At 50.0% G+C, this 18,506-nt stretch overlaps 1 protein-coding gene across 1 annotated transcript; it reads right to left on the reverse strand.

The window, feature by feature from the left end:
- Window positions 1–279: 279 nt before the first annotated feature.
- SLC34A2 (solute carrier family 34 member 2) lies at window positions 280–15,084 on the reverse strand (the record flags this gene model as incomplete). Its single annotated transcript, XM_081082539.1, has 13 exons — window positions 280–2,124; window positions 3,388–3,512; window positions 3,604–3,720; window positions 4,065–4,232; window positions 4,406–4,526; window positions 4,872–4,967; window positions 5,692–5,887; window positions 6,975–7,086; window positions 8,003–8,146; window positions 9,399–9,527; window positions 10,527–10,661; window positions 10,764–10,878; window positions 14,959–15,084. The coding sequence occupies 13 exons, from the start codon at window positions 15,082–15,084 to the stop codon at window positions 1,501–1,503; spliced, it is 2,208 nt and encodes a 735-aa protein (XP_080938665.1). The 3' UTR covers window positions 280–1,500.
- Window positions 15,085–18,506: the final 3,422 nt, after the last annotated feature.

Below are 18,506 nucleotides of genomic sequence, written 5' to 3' on the forward strand. Positions count from 1 at the left end.
GAGAGCAGGCAGACAGTTCTGGTGGGGGAGCTGCTTGGGGAATTGACAAAAAAAAAAAAAAGAACTAAAAAGCCCATGGAGAGGCTGGAGAAAAGGAAAGCTTTCTACCTGCCATGCCTATAATGGCACTTTACTCCTGCCTTTTGACCAAGGGGACCAACAAATTATGTAGCTGGCCCTGGTGGTGAGTAGTAACATTTCAGGGGGAAGTAGCCCCAAATTTTTAGTTAACAGTTCCAGGAGGCCCTTATTTCCCTGTAATTGAAAGCAACACACTCTTTTTGGGTTTGATCATCTTTATTTTTTCTTTCCCACAACCAGTTAAAAAAATACAATCAATACAGGTACAAGGATCCAATTTGTAGAGTGCAAAGAGGGCGGCAGCCCCGTCCAGGCTTAACTTTTGTATTTACAGTGAGGCACGGGCAGGGCTTACAGAGGAGTGTTGAAAAGCCAGCATTACAAAATACAGATAGTCTTGTTTCCCTTGACATTTCCAATGAGAGCCCCAAACAAGTCACACTACTATTACTATATAACTTATAAAACCGCTGTACAGGTGCACGGCTATAAATACGGCGTATAAATGGCTATTAGGGAATTGGTATCTACACGGGGGAAGGCCAGGGGAGGGCTTGGTTTGGTGTCCCGGCCTGTCATGACGGATGTGCTGTGGCATAGTCCCCCCTCCCCGGACCTGGTTGAAGTTTCCTCTCCAGGGAGAACTAGAGGTGAGGAGTGTGGAGGGCAAAGGGGTAAATATAGCTGGGGCTCTAGAAGGCACAAGAGGGCATGTGGGGCAAGAAGGAGCACATCCCTTGGACCCACAGACACACACGGACCCTGCTGTCACCTGATCTCCCCTTAGGAAGATGAGGCAACAGGTGGGTCAGTGTGCATCCTGGCTCCCATCCTGGAAACTCAAAGACTCAGCAGGTAAAATGCTTGGACTGGCCATACCTGCCCAGGTGAGGGAGCCTTGGGGAGCACTAGGAAGAGAGCAAAGGCCCATGCCTGTGTTCTCCAAGGCTTCTTGCCCTGAAACTGTCCTGCTCTGGGGAGAGGACACCTGGGAGGCAGCTGCTCTGGGTTGAAGCCAGGCTATGGTAAAGGAGAGTTTTATCACAATAAGAAAAGCATATGTGTGTGTGCATCTTTGAGAACCTTCCATAAATTCCTCCCTTGGGACTTCAGAAGATGGTTATGTCTGAGAATAAGTCCCATTGGCTAACCCATCTGTGTGCGGGAGTGGGTGGGTGGAGGGGATCATTATGGAGCCAGGCTTCATTGTCTAATTCTCTTTCTGCACCTTCCAGGGAGTGGGAGACCAGGGAGCAGGGGTGGAGACAGAGCGACCATGCAGGCTGACACATGCGCAAAGGGGAATGAGAGTCAGAGCTGATGTTGATGCCATTTCTCAGCAAAGCGGAGAACGGCGTTGCAGAACCAGGAGGGAGCGAGGGAGACTTGGGGCCCCTCCTCCCACCTCGGGGGCAGCCCCTACAAGGCTGTGAGGCTGGAGGTGGTGTTTGTGTTCAGGGCGTCCACTTTGGACTTGGGGACCCCTTCCGGGGCCTCCACGACCATGGAGAGGCTACGAAAGGACTCGGGGACCTTGATGTGGATGTCCTCCTCCTCCGCGGGGTCCTGGCAGCACTTGCTGCAGCGGCAGCACGTGGGGCAGCAGAGCCTGCAGCAGAAGCGGCAGCAGATGCGGCAGCAGCAGCAGCAGTTCCTCATGCAGCAGCCGGTGGCCAGAGAGACCGCGATGTCCCAGGGCTTCAGCGAGCGCATGCACAGGGGCAGGAAGTTCCAGGTCTGGAACACCTTGGGCAGGATGCGGGGGCAGCGGGCCTGCAGGAGCTTGAGCAGCACCACCAGAAGGATCACGAGGATGATGGGCACCCCCACGCCCACCAGCACTGGCCACCCAGCCAGCGAGAGGCCAAACACGGACAGTGGGACCAGGAAGAATAAGATGACCAGGTAGAAGACGGCAAACCAGCGGTACTTAGCTGAGATGTTGCCCAGCCCCTTGGCCAGGCGGATGGGCAGGCGGGTGAACGGGATTGGGTACCACAGAAGGATACCTGTGATGTTGAAGAAAAAGTGGCACAGGGCGATCTGAAACACAAGAAGTTGAACAGGTGAATGGTCTGTTGCGTGGTGGTGGTAGTGGGCAGGGGTGGGGGGTGGGGAGTAGGGGGGTGGTAAGGGGGTGTCACCTAGCTGGCTGAATGGCTGAGGTAGTAGTACAGTCAAGGGGCCTGTATTGCCTGAGGGCCCTCCATGTGTCAGGTTGAGGGGAGGAGTGTGTGTGGCTGGGAGGGGGTTGACCAGTTGAATTACAGCACAGTTTTCAGAGCCTGAAGTCATTTAGGCAAACTAACAATGAACTTCATGCATGTGCCCACTGCTGGCCTGTGTGTTGGCCCTGCGGTTTCCAGCTGAGCAGTTAAGAGCTGGAGAGGCAGAAGGGAAGGCTCGCAGGACAGCTGGGTCCCTTGGCTCAATGCCCCATTCTAGGGAGGGGAGAGAAGGAGGAATGGGGACAGTTAACAGCATCAGCAGCTGACGTTTATAATGTTTACTATGAGCGAAACAACTGTTCTAAGCACGTTATGTGGATTCCTTCAATCCTCAAACAATATCCTATGAGGTGGCTATGAATATTATCCCCATGTGATATTAGATAACTGAGGCACCATGGGGTTAAAGTATTTTCCCAAAGTCAAACAGATGAGAGAAGGTAGAGGTGGGTTTCAAACCCAGGAAGCCTGACTTCAGAGGCCCCTCACTGTCCTTTGTCCTCCCACAAGGTACCAGGCCTCCGGTTGGGGACCTGAACCAGCCCTGGCTAACACAGTAGACACGTGTGGCGACTGAGCACTTGAAATGTGGCTACTTCAAAGACTTAGTCCAAAAGAGAATGTAAATTATCACATTTTAAAAATATTGATTTCATGTTGAAATGGTAATGGGTTAAATAAACACATCATTAAAATTGATCTTTCTGTTTCTTTTCACTCTTTAAATGTAGCTACTAAAAATTGCAAAGTACCTGGGTGACTCAAATTTGTATTCTACACTCATGTTATATTTCTATTGGTCATCATGGCTTTAGCCAGAACCTCAGATCTTCACAATGTCTATGATTCCAAAATACTCTTCCTACCTCTATCAAGTGGTGATCCCACTTTTGTTTAATCAACTGCCAGTGATGGGAGTCTCGCTGCCTCTCTAAGGAGTAGATGGCTTCTCCTCCACATTACCATTTTAGACTTAACAAGAGAAGCAGGGTTGTTGTTAGAAACCATCTGCTTGCAAGACCACTGATATTGTCGCATCCCACCCAGAGAGCCCCTGCCCCATGCAGCATTTCCTGACCTGGAGTGAGCTCCTCAAGGTTTTGCCTGGACTGGCCAAGGCGGCCATGATGGCGGTGGTGGTGGTGCCGATGTTGGCCCCCAGCGTGAGTGGATACGCCCTCTCAATGCTAATCACACCGACACCTGGGGGAAAATACAAAGTCCATAACATCAGTCCCAGAGGATGACAGGAGATGGTAACAGTGCCAGAGGGAGAAGCCAGGGAGAAACTCACCGATCAGTGGGGTCAAAGTAGACGTGAACACTGAGCTGCTCTGCACGATGAAGGTCATGCCTGCCCCGACTAAGATAGCCAGGTAGCCAGTCAGCCAGGAGAAGGGGAAAGGGAAATCTGGAAGACAAGGAAAAGTGACCTGTCACAAGCCTTCTAGGAAGGCATGGGATGGAGGCCTGGGGGGCACCTCCACAGGACAAGAGTGGGTGCACGAGCTAGGGTAGGAAACCCGTGGGAAGGATGGTTCAACAGTTCTGGATTTGAGCTGGCTCTTTCTCAGGACCTTGCAAACATGCAATCCAAGTTTGTTTCTGTTCCCCAGGTCCCACCCAAGACGCCAAGAAAGATTTCAAGGGCCAAGAGTGTCTTAGCTTCTGCAGCTTCTCAAATCCAAAGATAAAATCCATACAGAGGCCGCTGCTAGATAAGAATCTAAAGGGGGGGGGGGGCAGTTCACCTACCAGTGTTGATGGTCTTCTTGATGACAACAGCTACTCGCCCCTCGAGCACAGAGCCCAGGACCTTGACGATCATGATCAGACAGCCACAGAGCACCAGCAGAGAGGTGACCAACAGGATGATGCCAACAACAAGATCCAGGAGGTTGGCATTCACAAAGAGGTGCTGGCCTGAAGAAACCATGGTAAGTCCTTATTAGAAGGGCATGGAGTCCCCCCCAAGCCACAGATTGTTATTTAAGCCCCAGCTTATTCCTTCTGTCCCATAGTGACAGAATCTTGGTTGTTCACCACCAGCACCCCAGATAGCCGTCCCAGTGGCTAATGCGCTGAGTTCTACTCACACTTGGCAATATTCTCCCGGTGGGTCACGTTCTTGATGGTCCAGGTGTGGGAACCATTTGTCCAACAGAGGTCGGGGGAGGTGCAGTTCTGAATCGAGGGGACGGTGACATTCATCTGAGTCTAGATGGCAAAAATAACACTCAATTTTAGTGGGGAGAAGGGGAGACCATGGTCTCTCCATAAATGGGAACAGAAGCAGCCAGAAGTTAAGAGACATGAAAATAATGCCAAGTGAGAATAATGTATCTGTGGTGTGGGATGGGGCAAAAGGTTCTCTCCATTCTACTGCATTCTGTCTGTCCATCCAGCATTCAAGGACTTATTTCCTTATGGGCCAGTTTTGATTTTTTAGGAGTCTCCAATTTTCTTTTGCCTGACCTTTTATTTGCCCACTTCGAATGAAAGAATTTGCTTCAAGTACAGATGAAAGAGTCCACTCACCCACCAATATTCTTAGAAACTTACCACATTGGTCACAGTTTTGCACCAAATCTTGATCAGACTCTTGTTCTGAGCTGCTGGGTCATTCATTGCAATCTGGTTGATAACCTTTTTATCCAGCTGAGGAAGGCAATAGACAGAAGAGAGTCAGCACATACTCAGAACGAACATGGGAGGGACTTGCAGGGGCTGCTACAGACAGGGCCTCAGAGGAGGTGAACAGATGGCAAGTCCCTGCAAAGGTGAGCTAGGGCTCACCCTGTCAGCACCTAGACATAAGCAAGTGCTTGATAAATAAAAGAGTGAAAGATGTGAATAGTGAACTGGTGCCTAGAAAGCATGTAGGTATTCACTAGGTGACCAAATGGCAGAGAAAACCAGAAATGAGAGTGAGAGGGCAAGGTCTAAGCTGGCCCCTTCTCCTAAGGCAACACTCACAAAGCCTTCTTTCATTTTAATAATATGGACAGACTCTGGTGACCAGAGGGAAGATGGATGGGAAGGGCAGTAGCCTTTCTTTTTGGCTGGAAGTAGGATAATACTTGGCCAGTGACCCCACTGGTGCTGAGGTCAGTAGTGAGACCAAAGTGGCCCCAGGTGTCCAATGAGCAGTGCTTGAGCCTTGAGAAGCACTCACCATCTCCCTCCACCTTCCAACACGACACGCATGTTGAGGTCAAGGAAACAAGAAAGGTCCGTTACTCTACCTAGTGCTTCCCCAGTTTCATTTTCCTTGGCTTTTTCCAGAGGCAGCCAAATAGCAGCGTTCAGAGATTCCTTCCTGTCCATCCCCGACTGAGCGGGGTGAAGGGCAAGGGGGAGGGAGTTAACACTTGAATCTTACCTGGATAATTTGCTTTGTAAGAGGATTCGTGATAACTTTCAGAAGTTCCGGGGCATTTTCTCCGCTTTTGAAATGGAAGGACTCCACTATCAAGTTGGTCAGGACCTCCAGGTAGTGGGTGGAGACCTCCACGGGCAGGAGCACCAGCACGGAGAGCCAGTTGAAGAAGTCGTGGACGGTAGCCCCTGCAAAAGCCCTACGGAAGGGAACCCCAAGCCAGCAGCCAGGTTAGTCAATGAGCAAGTGGGCACCAGTCTAGGAAGGTCAATCTATTGAAATATCTCCAACAGCAGTGAGCAAGGTCAACCACATTCCTATGAGCAGGCACCGCCGTAGATCACATGCTTATGTTTGTGTCATGGGTTATCCAGAGGCAAAAATTCATCTAACAGTAGAAAGAGCCCAAAATCTGGATAAGAAAACCTTGAATTCCAGCCATTCCTCTCGGCAAAGTTGCTTAGCCTCTTTGTCTCTCTACATTAATAAAATGGGGCGTAGGAAAGCCATCTTGGCTTCTGGAGATCAGATGAGCAAACACCCTGGATAATGTGCAGTAGTGTTTCATCTACGACTACTGCCCCCCAACCAGCCTGTCCAAGGCCCATGCCTGACCCACTGCACGAACATCACACAGACAAGCTGAAAACTGCCTCTCCATCTTAGTAAAAAAGAAAGAAAGCTGTCGCCTGTTAGAAAAGAGGCCAGGAAATGTGCTTACTTTTTACATTAACCTTTTGGAAGCAAAGGGTTCCCTTTGCCTGGTTCCAGCCCGCCCCATTTCGTATCTCATACATCCACATCCACAAAAGCTACATTTTGCCTTTCAGTAGCAGGCAAGTGAAGAACAAAGAAACAGTGGCATGGGTTGAGCTGGCCAAGAATGAAAGCTTCAGGTTATAATTATTTCTAACTAAGCAGGACAGGAAACCACAACCTAGCTGGCCTTGTCTTAACTGCACCATGTTGCAAGTGGTAAGCTTCTAGCTAGGGCTTGCATTTAGAGAACCCTGACTCTGTGCCAGGCACCTTGCTAAGTGTTTACCTGTATGATTGTGTTTACTCCTTTAGACAACACAGTGATGGTGCCATTTCTACCCCTGCTGTGCAGATCAGGGGGCTGTTTCCAGTCATGACCCCTACCCTCAGCTGCACTCCGCTATGGCCAGGAATAGGCGGGCCAGGGCTGACAAGCACATTCTCAGTGGCGATCTAAAGGTAGTTATGACAAGCTGGCCAACACCGATGGGCCTGTTGGTGTCAAGGGCTAGTTCTGAGCCTCCTACCTTCTGAATACATTCCGGTCTCCTGCCTGCATGAGCGCCACAAGGGTGTTGGTGATTGAGGTTCCAATGTTGGCTCCCATGACAAAGGGAATGGCAGTCCTCACCGTCAGCACTGGGTAGAAAACAGGAAGTCAGCAAGCCAGCGAGTATAGGTAGGCAGCCTGGCCAGGTTCTGAGGTGCCCCAGGCAGGCTGACTACATCAGACTAGTCACTGCCTAGAGCAGCTGCTCTTCACCTGTATGCACCTTGCAGTGAATCGGACAAAAGCTAGGGCGACTCATGTAGAAATATAAACATGGACCAAAAAGACCTTTGAGAACATAATTCCAGGGAATCCACAGACCCCAAGAAACCCTTTGTGAGCTCTACTTTGAAGTGTCTTTCTCAATTCCTCACAGGCAAGGCCACCTTGAGGGAGACCAGAAAACAAATAACAAACATGGCAAATTCCTGGCAGTATAATTCCTTTTTCTAAACAAGATTAATATAGTGCCACAATGTTCAAGCACATAAGTTATTTTAAAGAAGTAATATCTTTTTCTAATTGGGCCCAGAAAAGGCTCTAGTTAATTTTGGCTAAAATGCTGCTTTGGGTTGAAAATTCATGTGTTCACACTTGTCCCACTCAGGGAATCTGTCTCCACTCTCAGTCAGGTTCAAGTTTGGAATGGCAGCTGCTCGCCACATATGACTACTGACCCCTTAAAATATAGCTAGTGCAACTGAGCGACCGGGCTATATATTTTCAATTAAAATCAATTAAGGTTAAATAAAATTAAATAGCCACATATGGTGAGTGTCTGTTGGACTGGACAGCACAGCTCCAGATAATTCAGGGTCTATTCTCAGACTGGGCTATGGAAATAGAAACAGGAAGCTGCCTGAGGTTCAGAGTGGAACACACCATAGTAGGACAAGATGGGGAGATCAGGGTGACAGGCCTGGACACATGCAGAATAAATCAGGGGCTCCCAGCTGCAAGGGGAACACCTGGAATAGATCTGGGTTCATGGGTGCCTGAACTCACATGAGGAGGCCACCATGCTGACGATGATGGATGTGGAGGTGCTCGAGCTTTGCACCATGGCTGTCACCAGCACCCCAATCATCAGTCCCGCCAGGGGGTTGGACATGATAGAGTTGCTGCTGAAGAACTTCCCGGCCATTTTTCCTGGAAAAATAAAACAAATCATGGCCACATGTTAGGGGGTTAGGTGGGTACCAAGTGGTCAACATTTGGTTGTGGATCTCAGCCTCCAGCCCTGCTGGCACCTGTGGCAGCTTGCTCCCTTGTGCATTTCCCCTGCACTGCCTTGATGCCAGGATACATACCCCACCCACCCCTAGACCCTGTTCCTCTTGTGGCTTCATCCTGTGCCCTTCCTTTCTTCAACCACTAGCCTTCTGGTCATGAACCTGGCCTCAACTCTACTTGGCCCTATGGGTGCCAGTGAATTTCCTGTCTCAACTCCTATCTCTGGGGTGTATTCCCAATTCATAAGATTTGTCCTCCAAGAGTGGATCTTCTCATCTATCCATTCTCCCTCCCTCAAGCCCTAGCCCTACCCCTAGCCCCAGCCTGTAATTGAATGCTGGAGCTGTCATTTCTGCGTGTGCCTCTGAGACCCTCGCTGCTATTGCTTCAGACCAGGGGGACCAGAAGTGGCAACCAGAAAGTAAGCCCCTTACCCCAATTCTCCCAAGTCACAAAGATGAGTTCTCAAGAGAGGCACCAAGGGGTGCAAAAAGCCATGTGCCAGGTGTCCCCCAGACCTGAATTTGAATGTCATTATGCCAATTACAGGCTGTGAGCCTTAGGATCTCTTTGAGCCTCGGCCCTCTCCTCTCTAAGTGGGAAGGAATGTTGAAGACAGTGCCCCTGAAAACACCCGGACCGAGGAGGCATTCAAAGTGCTAGCTGTCAGTGTCGTTGCCCATTTGGGGTACAAAGGTGACCAAGCCTGTGGTGAATTCACACTTCACGGCCACGCTGGGCCATGCTCAGCGCTGGATGAAGGCTCTCCCAGTCTGGGGACCCCTGTCCTTCTCCGGCAAAGGTCCAGCTTTGATTCTCTTAGTAACTTTGGCCTAAGGTTATTCTTATCCAATACTCCCCTCACATGGGGGCCGCCAAGAAGGAAGGGATCCCTTAGATAAATCTATGTCAAACAGCTTCCTGTCTAAGGTTCGTGGACAAACACAAGGCCCTGGATGCCTGGAACTGGCTCCAGCCCTGGCTCCTAGCCTAAGCCACCTAAGCCAGTCAGACTTCTGTAGGCCTCGGTTTACTCCTCTGTAAAATGGGAGATGAGCCGAGGTGGCTCCCAGCCCTAAAATGCAGCGGGAGAGGGCTTAATGCCTGGCGAGGATCTGAACCAAATGAGAACACCCCTACCGCAGCCCTTCAGCCCTTCCTTCCATACCTCCAACCAGCTGGAAGGCACTGCTGAGGACATCCAAGGAGCACACGAACAGGTAGAGGAAGCCCAGGAGCAGAAGGAACTTCCCGATCCCTTGCAAGATACACAGAATCTTCCCTTCGGTGTCTCTCTCTGGGGAAAAAGCACAAAGACTTTTAGTGTCTGAAACCCTGAGAAGTTTGGCAGTGAACTCTGAACCCCCCAACCCCCTCCACCCCCAGCCAGGGGCCTGTGAGCACTTACGGACAGCAAGGCCCAGAGATGGTGGGCAGCTGTGGCTGCAGTTTCAGGGAAATTACCACTATCGCCCACTTATTGAAACCCCTGCAGTGTCTCCACAGGATGTGCACTGGGGAGGAGGGGTTCGGTGTAGTCTGGGACAAGCAAGCCAGGCTCCATGCTCAGCTGAGCCCGTGCCACTGAGCGAGGCGGAGAAGAGCACTTACCACCCGCTAAGTGTGGGGTCAGAGATAATGGCTCTCCTAAGCTCCTCTGAACAGCGCAGACTATTTTCTAAGAGGTGGCTGCAAGGTAGCAATCACCGCCTCCATTTGGGGAGGGCTTGGGCAATGCTGCATCCTTGATGGCTATTTTCTCTGCTTTTAAAGTGGTTCTCACCCCTCCCACCTCAAAAGCTCCCTTCCCCTCCCTGTCCTGCAATGCACAGATCACCTTACACCCTGAACCAGGAAAATAGTGCAGCATTTGCTCGCCCGGCTATTCTGGCTATACTACCTCTGTCTTCCGGAAGACTTCTCTGATGCTTGCATTTAGGGAAGGGGACACCCCCCACCCCCACCCCATCCAGCTTTCAGAGCAGGGACCCTAACTGCTCACTGCTGCAGCCACAGCACCTTGACAGAACCCAGGAGCTGGTCAGCACGCAATGGGTAATTGAGGAGCAGCACCATGTCCAGCCTGGTTATAACCCCAGCAATGGCACATTTGCCGAATGAACGAAAGGAAGTACCAAGGATTCCCCCATCATCACTCCGTGCTTTCACTCCAAGCCTCCTAGACTGTCGGGTGACAACCCTGGCCGGGCCCTTTGTTCAAAGGGCGTCAGGACAGTGGGAAGGGAGGCGATACTGTAATGGTGGTGAGCTCGCTCCCTTGCCGATCTCACTTTACCTGTCCACTTGATCCCCTTGTGCTGAAGCGCGGGCAGGTCCCAGGGGTCTTCTGTGTCGGTGGGCTCCTCGATCAGGGTGGCGGTGGAGTGGGATGGCAGAAGTTCAATCTTGGTTTCAGAGGTCCCGGCGACATCTGGCCAAACAAACAACAAAGGCCAGGAGAAATGAGGAATCAGCCCCGTGTCTCTTGGGGTCCCCACAGGAGGCCCCTGGGGGCTGGATGAGCAGCACTTACTTTTGTTGGTCTCCTTTCCTTTCCCATCCGTGGGGGGCTGTTGGCCCGTGATGCCTTCGATGTATTTACCTGGGTTGGGCTGGGCATTTTCCACCTCAGGCCAAGGAGCCATGGTCTGTGGGTGGGAAAACAGAGCTTAAAGAAGCAGCCACTGAAAGGAGGTCACTCAGATGTCATGGCAGGGAGGGCCGGCAGCTGCAAGCGTTGGGGGAGTGGATAAGTGTTGTGCTTACACCTCCTCAGTGTGGGCTCTTCAGCGCCGTATTACACTCCTCTGTAGGCCTCCCTCAACCACTTCTTAACGTGTGTTTCCATGCCAGCCTGACCTCTATTTCACTCTAACCACCTTCGATTTCCCTACTCCCTGTCTCGTCTGCTGTCTTGACTGTCCCCTTCAGTCAGAAAGAGGATGCAAACGCATCCACCTTCATTGATTCTCGGTCTGCCAAGTCCTCATGATCCTCCAAGGTGCCCCCAGTGGACTTAGCCTATATGCTCATATACAGTTCACCTGCTTTAACCAACCATCAGGTCTTCTGCCATAAGCAAGACACATTAGACCTGGCTCAAATCCTAGAGGTGCCCCTGATCAGGGGCCGTGTGCTTACTCAAGTCCCTTTATGCCTCTGGACATCAAGTGTCTGTGTCCCCATGTATAGAGTGGGGACAATTCTATTTTGCAGGGTTATGAGGTTAATGGTGATGCCTAGTAAAGTGCCTGGCACCAAGCAGGCATTCAAGAAATAGTAGCAATTATTACTGTGCCACGCTGCCTGGATTAATTTGTCAGACCCTGTTCCTTCCAGGCTTCCTTCCTCAGAACCCATTTCCCTGGCAAAGGCTTTCTCAGGGACATGGAGTGGAGGCGTGGCTCCTGACACAATGCAACCCAAAGGGCTAGAACAAACAAGTCACAGAAGAGGAAGTACAAGTGGCTACAAATAAGAGTTCAGCAACCCAATATGTGCAAATTAAATAAAATGAGTAAAAAAAAGTTTTTGTAAAAAATATGTCATACTGGAGAGGATGCAGTAAGATGAGCACTACAGGCTATGCCGGGGAACATTTGGCAAAAAGGCTAAAGAGCCACCCATTTTACATAAATCTTGACCCAGTCATTTTACTACTAGGAATTAGGGATTGAGGATTTTCCCCAAGACAGTTAAAAAGACCTGCCTGGCGCTGATCGCCTCTTTGAAGGGGCTTTGTCTAGCTCACTGCATCCTTGGGGTCTGCAGCTCTGCCTGGCACACGGCAGTGCTCAGAAATGTTTGCTGATGGAATGAACTTGATGGAGACCAGAGACCTTGCTGCACTGTCAGAGAGGAGAATGTAAATAGGGAGTTTACTAGGGTGCCTCCATTCAGTGTAGTGGCATGCCATTAAAGAGGTTGTAAAGAATCAGAACAACAACAACAAAATACAACAACAATAAAAAGCCAGGAAAATTGTGAATAAAGGGCAATTGTTGTCCCATTCATAGCACTTCAATAAGGACCCAGAAATGTTCCATGGGGTTCAGAGTGGATGGTGGGATGGGGTGATTGTTATTTTCTTCCATCTGAAATTTCTAAATTTTAAGATACAGCCCAACCCCCGAATCCACAAAGGTAAGAAGGTTCAGGGATGTACTGTTACTCATATTGATAAAGCTAGGAGTTAAAAGGCTCCAAAGGCTTTCTCCTAACACCACACTCCTGGCCCAGCTGCTCCTCCCCGGCCTCCCCAAGGCCACACCCCAGCATGCTCTCGCTACCTGCCACAGGAGCCGAGAAGAGCAGAGGCACCTATGTTGGCAGTTCTGATGCCCAGAAAGGGGCTTCTGTTGTCTGAGCATGAGGCTGGGGTTACGATCACACACCTACTCCTTCACTTCCCACCGCTGGTCCCTACAGTCCATCTGGCTGTGTTGATAGTCCTTTTGGCTCAAATGCCTGCATCCACCTGCGCACCCCATGCCAAGAGGAAGTCTTGCAGGCTAAGGAGAGGAAATGTCTTGGCTCTTCTCAGACCTGTGTAACAGGGAAATGTAGGGCACCTGGCAGTCACCCAACCCCTACACTCTGCTTTGTTTGGGTCTTTCCAACCCGGACCTGTTCTGGGGCTGCCGGAGCTCAGCCCAAGGACATCTGAAAAAGTGGGAAAGGAGGCATGAGGCAGCATCCTGCAGACAGACCAAGCCACCCTCACTTTCTCCCCCTGGGGCCGCCCCAGGCACAGGGAGGATCCCTCTGCAGCCCAGCATGCAGGACACTTAGCAGCCAGACTGCTTGCTGAGTGCACTGTGCCAGGCACTGCTGCAAGCCTCATCTGAAAGTTACCCCCGAGCATCACACCGCACTTCGAGGGAATATTTTCTTACACGTTGAAAAAAAAATGATCAAGACCAAAAATTCCCAAGAGGGTGGTGACTACTTTTCTTTAGCTGCCTTTAGGCAACATAGCCCCCAAGGGCCTGGTAGTGGTGGGAGGGAGGGGTGTGGGACAGGAGACAGGGAAGCAGTTGGCCTGGATTTATGTTGCTACATGGCTTTAATTTAGACTTTTGATAAGCACTAATAGGATTTTTAAAGACATTTGCCCTCTCTTTGAAGTAGGGCCCCATTACCATACCACCCTCCCAGTGTACCTTAAATTTGGGTTTAGAACATGTTAAGGAAACCCTATATAATTATAAAACTATATCAATTATTTTGCATTGCATTGGGGGGGTTAAAGGGCTAATTTATAATAATAAACATTTAAAACACATTTCCATCATTTTGCAGCCCCCTTTTTGGACTCTTCTGCATGATTAAAATCCATTGGGATGACTTAACTCCCTGAGACATCCTGCTTGCTCCCTGCTGATACAGCCATTCTGTCCCCAGGGTAGGGTTGGGATGGGATGGGAGGAGAGGGGTGAGGAAGGTGGGGTGGAAGGTGGCTGCCTTCTTTCTTAAGTTGAACTCAGGCTATTTTTGTCAACTCTGTGTCTAACAGTAATAACCCAGAGGTCCTCCCACCACTGGGGACTTCCTTTAATGAGTGGTTGAGCGATTTGGGGTAGATTTTGGAAGCATGCCCTTCTTGCCAGCAGATCATTATCAGCTGGTTGGTTGGCACAAACCAAGAGATTCAAACACGTTTAACACTCTGAAACAATGGCCTCCTAGGAGGCACAACTTTGCAAACATTCCCAACAAAGTGTAGGTGAATGAACTCCAACACAGGAGGGCTAACCCAGAAATCGCTTGGTGAACCCAACACACAGGGAGGGAGGATTGCACCCGATGAAACCAACAAGCTGCCTCCATGAAATGCTGGAGGAAGCTGCCTCCTTGGGAAGGAGCAGGAGGGTTTCTACTCCATTCACCTCAATACCAGTGACCTAGGGCAGGCATCTCCCAGGGGATCTGAAGACTGAATTAACACCATTCCACCGGCTGCCCTCTTTCTGGCCTGGAGAGCCTGGGTCCCCCCAAAGCTGCACCTGTGCCCATCTCTCTCCTGGTTAGCCACTTCCCTGGTTATCTGGCCTGATACCCTCAGAACATTGAAAAACTGTGGGCTCTGTCCTCCCAAGACAAGATGAGGGACAGGCCAGCCCTCTCCTGATTCTGGCCATCTGCCCCGGTGAACAAGTTTGCACTGTACCTTGCAGTCACTTTAGAGAAAGAACTTAGCAGTGGACGTCGTGCTGGGTGGGGGTGGGGTGGGGGTGTGCAGCAGGGGACAGCCACACAGACCTAGAATTTCAGCTCAAATCTCAAATGCCTGTTCTTGTAAAGAGGGGAAGCAGCAGCCCAGAGACTGAGGGACCTGCCTTGGGGACACAGAGAGAATCACTGACTGAACAGAGCGACTAGCCCTCCTGATGCCGCATAATACTTCCATTCCCCACCCCCTTTCCCTCCCCAAACCACGAGCCCTAACATATCTGTAATTTGAGAATTCCCCAAGTGTGGCTCATTCATAACTGCCAGTAGCAGGAGTGTACTCATAGGAGCAGTAGTAATAGCTATAGCAGTAATGCTAAGAAAGAAATCTGATAATTTGGAGGTTTGTGATTTTTTTCCTCTTCCTCAGCCCAAAGCCAGCCAAGTTTCCTTGAGGTCAGCATGGAGGGATATCTAAAAGAATTAAGGAGTTTAAGGTTCTCAAGAGAGCGTGAGATGGGAGCGGGAAGCGCCCTGGCCGGGGCGAAGGTACTCACCAGCGCTCCCTGCGCAGGTAGTGGACCCAAGCAGTCACTCAGGTGCAGCGCAGCGGCCCGGTTATATAGCCAAGGTGTTGCGCAAAGAGGCCGGCGGCAGAGGCTGTCACCACGCCTCTCGCACATTCCAGGACCGCCTGTCGCGCCAGGGCACTGCCTACCTGCTGGCTTAATGAGCCCAACGTGACCTCGCCCGGCTGCGGGAAGGAAAGAGAGGCGGCCGGGCTGCGGGGAGAAACCTCAGCCTTTCCCGGGAGACGGAGGGCAGCGAACGTGCCCGCGCCCCGTGCGCCCCTGTCCCGGGCTGGCGCGCTCTGCTCTGTCCCAACGCAGGACAAAAAGGATCCCAGCACATGGGCGCTAGTGGGGCTCCGGGTGCCCACCTTTCCCCTCCCCAAGAACCTAAATCTGCTAGTTTAGCTCCTCAGGAGCCGGAGCCGAGGAAGTTAGATAAACACCAGCTAGAAAACTCAGGGACAAAACCTTTCCAAACAAAGCCAGGATTGTTCGGCCTCGCCCGTCTTTGGGATGCTTTCTGCTTTAGTAGCCGGGACTGAGCAATGGACACGAGGAGCCCTGGGTCTGAGACGGGACATGGCTGGATGGGCCAGGTTGGGGAATCAAACCATGGCACTATTTCACTGTTTGAGCTGCCTGTGTGTACCCTGTGTCGTCCCCCAATTTTTTCCATTCAAACCCGTGCCAGGGAGAGCCCAACACCACCACGCTTATCTTAACAGCAACCCGGCCAGGCTGACAGGTTTCCAATGCGTACACAAACGCCTTCCCTGGGCTCAGAGCAGCTCCCTTTCTAGAGTTGAGGCCTTCGAGCGCTGGGAGGCATGACATGGGATTACTCAGGATTTGCTGAGCCAGGATCAAACCTGGGTCTCACTGCAAAACCCAGGTCTTATTCTCTCTGCCACAGGGCCCTGGTTTTACAGCTGAAGAAAGTGAAGCTGAGCAGCTAAGCAGCTAACTAGCGGACCAGCTGCCCACAGCTAATATGTAGTGGGCGTGCCCTATGGGAGGTAGGCTGTTTTCATTCCGCAGCCAACAGCTCTCTCCGCTGCGGCCCTCGCCCTCCGCCCTCAGGGAGAAGTCAGGAGTGCTGCTTCCAGGAACCTGCAGAGCCAACCAGGATCTCCCGGTGGCTGACTGGCGTCACACTGCCTGAGATCAGTCCCGGGCCCTGCCCCTTGCTCCCCCTGCCTTCATTTGCTCCTGTGTAAAATGGGAATGCTTATCCCTATCTGAATTAGATGAGCTAATGTATGTTAGCACATAGAACAGTCCCTGGCACAGGATGAGTGCTCAGGGTTAACCATTTCATTTGACATTCATTCAGGCAAGCCTCCTGCAGTGGTTCTGATGTGGGACCCGGACCTTACCGTCTTCACATCTCCTTTATCACTCCCAACAAGGAGCCAATAGACAGATCAAAATTTCAAAAAACTTGGAAAAAGAAAGGTTTCCCTCTTATGTTCCAACTGAAAAGGCAAAATGCTGGTTCAATCAGGAGACCTTTTTAAAAATATGTATGGATCTTGGTAATAGATCAGGGCTGATGTCTGGCTCTCATTTTGGATTGTAGTTTTTCTATTACTTTTTGTACAAAGTGTGGAGGAAAGGCAGACTGTGGGTGTGTGTGGACTCTCTCCCTTTAGTTTGATGCAGAATATTTTTGTCTTTATTCCATCTCAGACACAGAACCCATCACCTTAGTGCTGTAAGCATATAGCTTATGCTCAAGTACTTTCATCATTCATACTGGTTTGTGCCTACGCCATACAATAAGGCAGAATTGATTGAATTAAATGGTATCATTAATTTGATCTTTGGGCCGGATGAGGTCAACCAGCATCTTCCCTCCAGGCTACAAAACTGTGAGCTGATTAGTACAGGCCACATCCCCTACTAAGCCCCCGGGGCCAGGTATGCTTCACCATTGAGAACTTCCCATCTCTAGAAAGTAAGATGCTGTGAGGCACTTTCTAAGTTATCACGATAACTGTATGTAGCAGTACCACCCTGCTTATCACCCATTGGTATTTCTAACCTGTTGTGGATTAAGAAAATAGCTCACCTTTTTCAATTAAGTTATCATAGCTGTAAAGCAAGACTAAGTAAAACCAAAAGGTCCGATGGGTCTATTTCTGTGCATCTTTGACAACCTAGACTAAATACAGGGGGTCCCCAAAAGATGTATACACATTTTAACAGCTGGTAGCTCAACTGATGTTTCTTTCTTTTCAGATTAGCCCATTGGAATGAAAAATGACAGACAAAGTGTGCATACACTTTTGGTGGGGGGACACCCTGTATTTACTATTAAGTTAATATTTACTACCTAGTACTGGGCTAGGTTCTAAATAATTGAGGCCACTGGCACTAAACTCCCACTTTCCAAGGACACACATATTAGAAATAAGACTAACAAGTTGGGCCATACAGAGGGCCTGTGGTAACCAGGACGGGTCAGGTCAGATTGTCACTCGGTCTCACAACTTGGGTGACGACCAGGAGTCGAGAAAGGTGACTTCTATGCCAGTTGGACCTTCTGCTTCTGTCACTCAACCCACCTTTGCTCTTGCCATCCCTTGTACCTGGGACATGCTCCCATTTTCACATGGACACTCTTTGTCCTTCAGGTCTCAGAGAGCTTCACTGAGCATTTCTCCTGCCCACAGCCATTGTCATCCTATTTGTGTTTCCTTCATAGATTATTGTATGACCTTTTCACAATAGACTTCCAAATAAATTGTGTCTTCATGGGTTGGGGGATTGAAATGTAAAGGTCCCAATTGTTCCCTCAATATTTCACTTTCTACTTCAACATTTTTAACCAAGGGAACTTTTAAGTTATTAGAATATATAACTTTTTATCACAAGTAATTCCTAATCACGTAATTAAAGCCAGAAGATAAAATAATGTGAAATTAAGCAGGGACTCACAGCTCTGAACATCTTTCAAGAGGCTGAAATCCTCTCCCTTCTGTTCTCAGTGGAGTCTGGGTCCAGCAGGCCTGTTGGAGATGTTAAAGGAAGACATGTTGAGTGACTCCCAAACACCTCACCTCACAGCCCTTTAGCTTCTTTGGGGCCCTGTGACAGCGCTGATAATTCTAGGGATGCTTAGTCAGGCCTACTGGCAAGCTATCAATCCCCTTGAATGCAGCCAGAACTTGGGAAATGTCAAATAATGCTACCTTGCTGTGAGAACTCGGGCTGACATAATTATAGGCTGTTTTCAACCTGACTTAAATATGCACACAAACATGCAGGGAAAAGCAGTACACAAAAATGTTTACAGTGGTTATCTCTGGCAATGGGAGCAGGTGGCTTTATTTCCTATCTGTATGATGCTCCAAAAAGAATTCAAGACAGTTTACAGATTGACAAGGAAAATTGATTCAAAAATAAGTGCAGAGGTGAGGGGAGAAGGACTGGATGAAAGAAGGTGAAGGGATTAGCCAAAGAACATATATGGATAGCCCAAAGGCACAGGCAATAGCGTGATGCTGGCCAGAGGAAAGCGGGGAGGGGAG

This window comes from Myotis nattereri, assembly GCF_964212035.1.
Source record: "Myotis nattereri genome assembly, chromosome: 1".
NCBI lineage: Eukaryota > Metazoa > Chordata > Mammalia > Chiroptera > Vespertilionidae > Myotis > Myotis nattereri.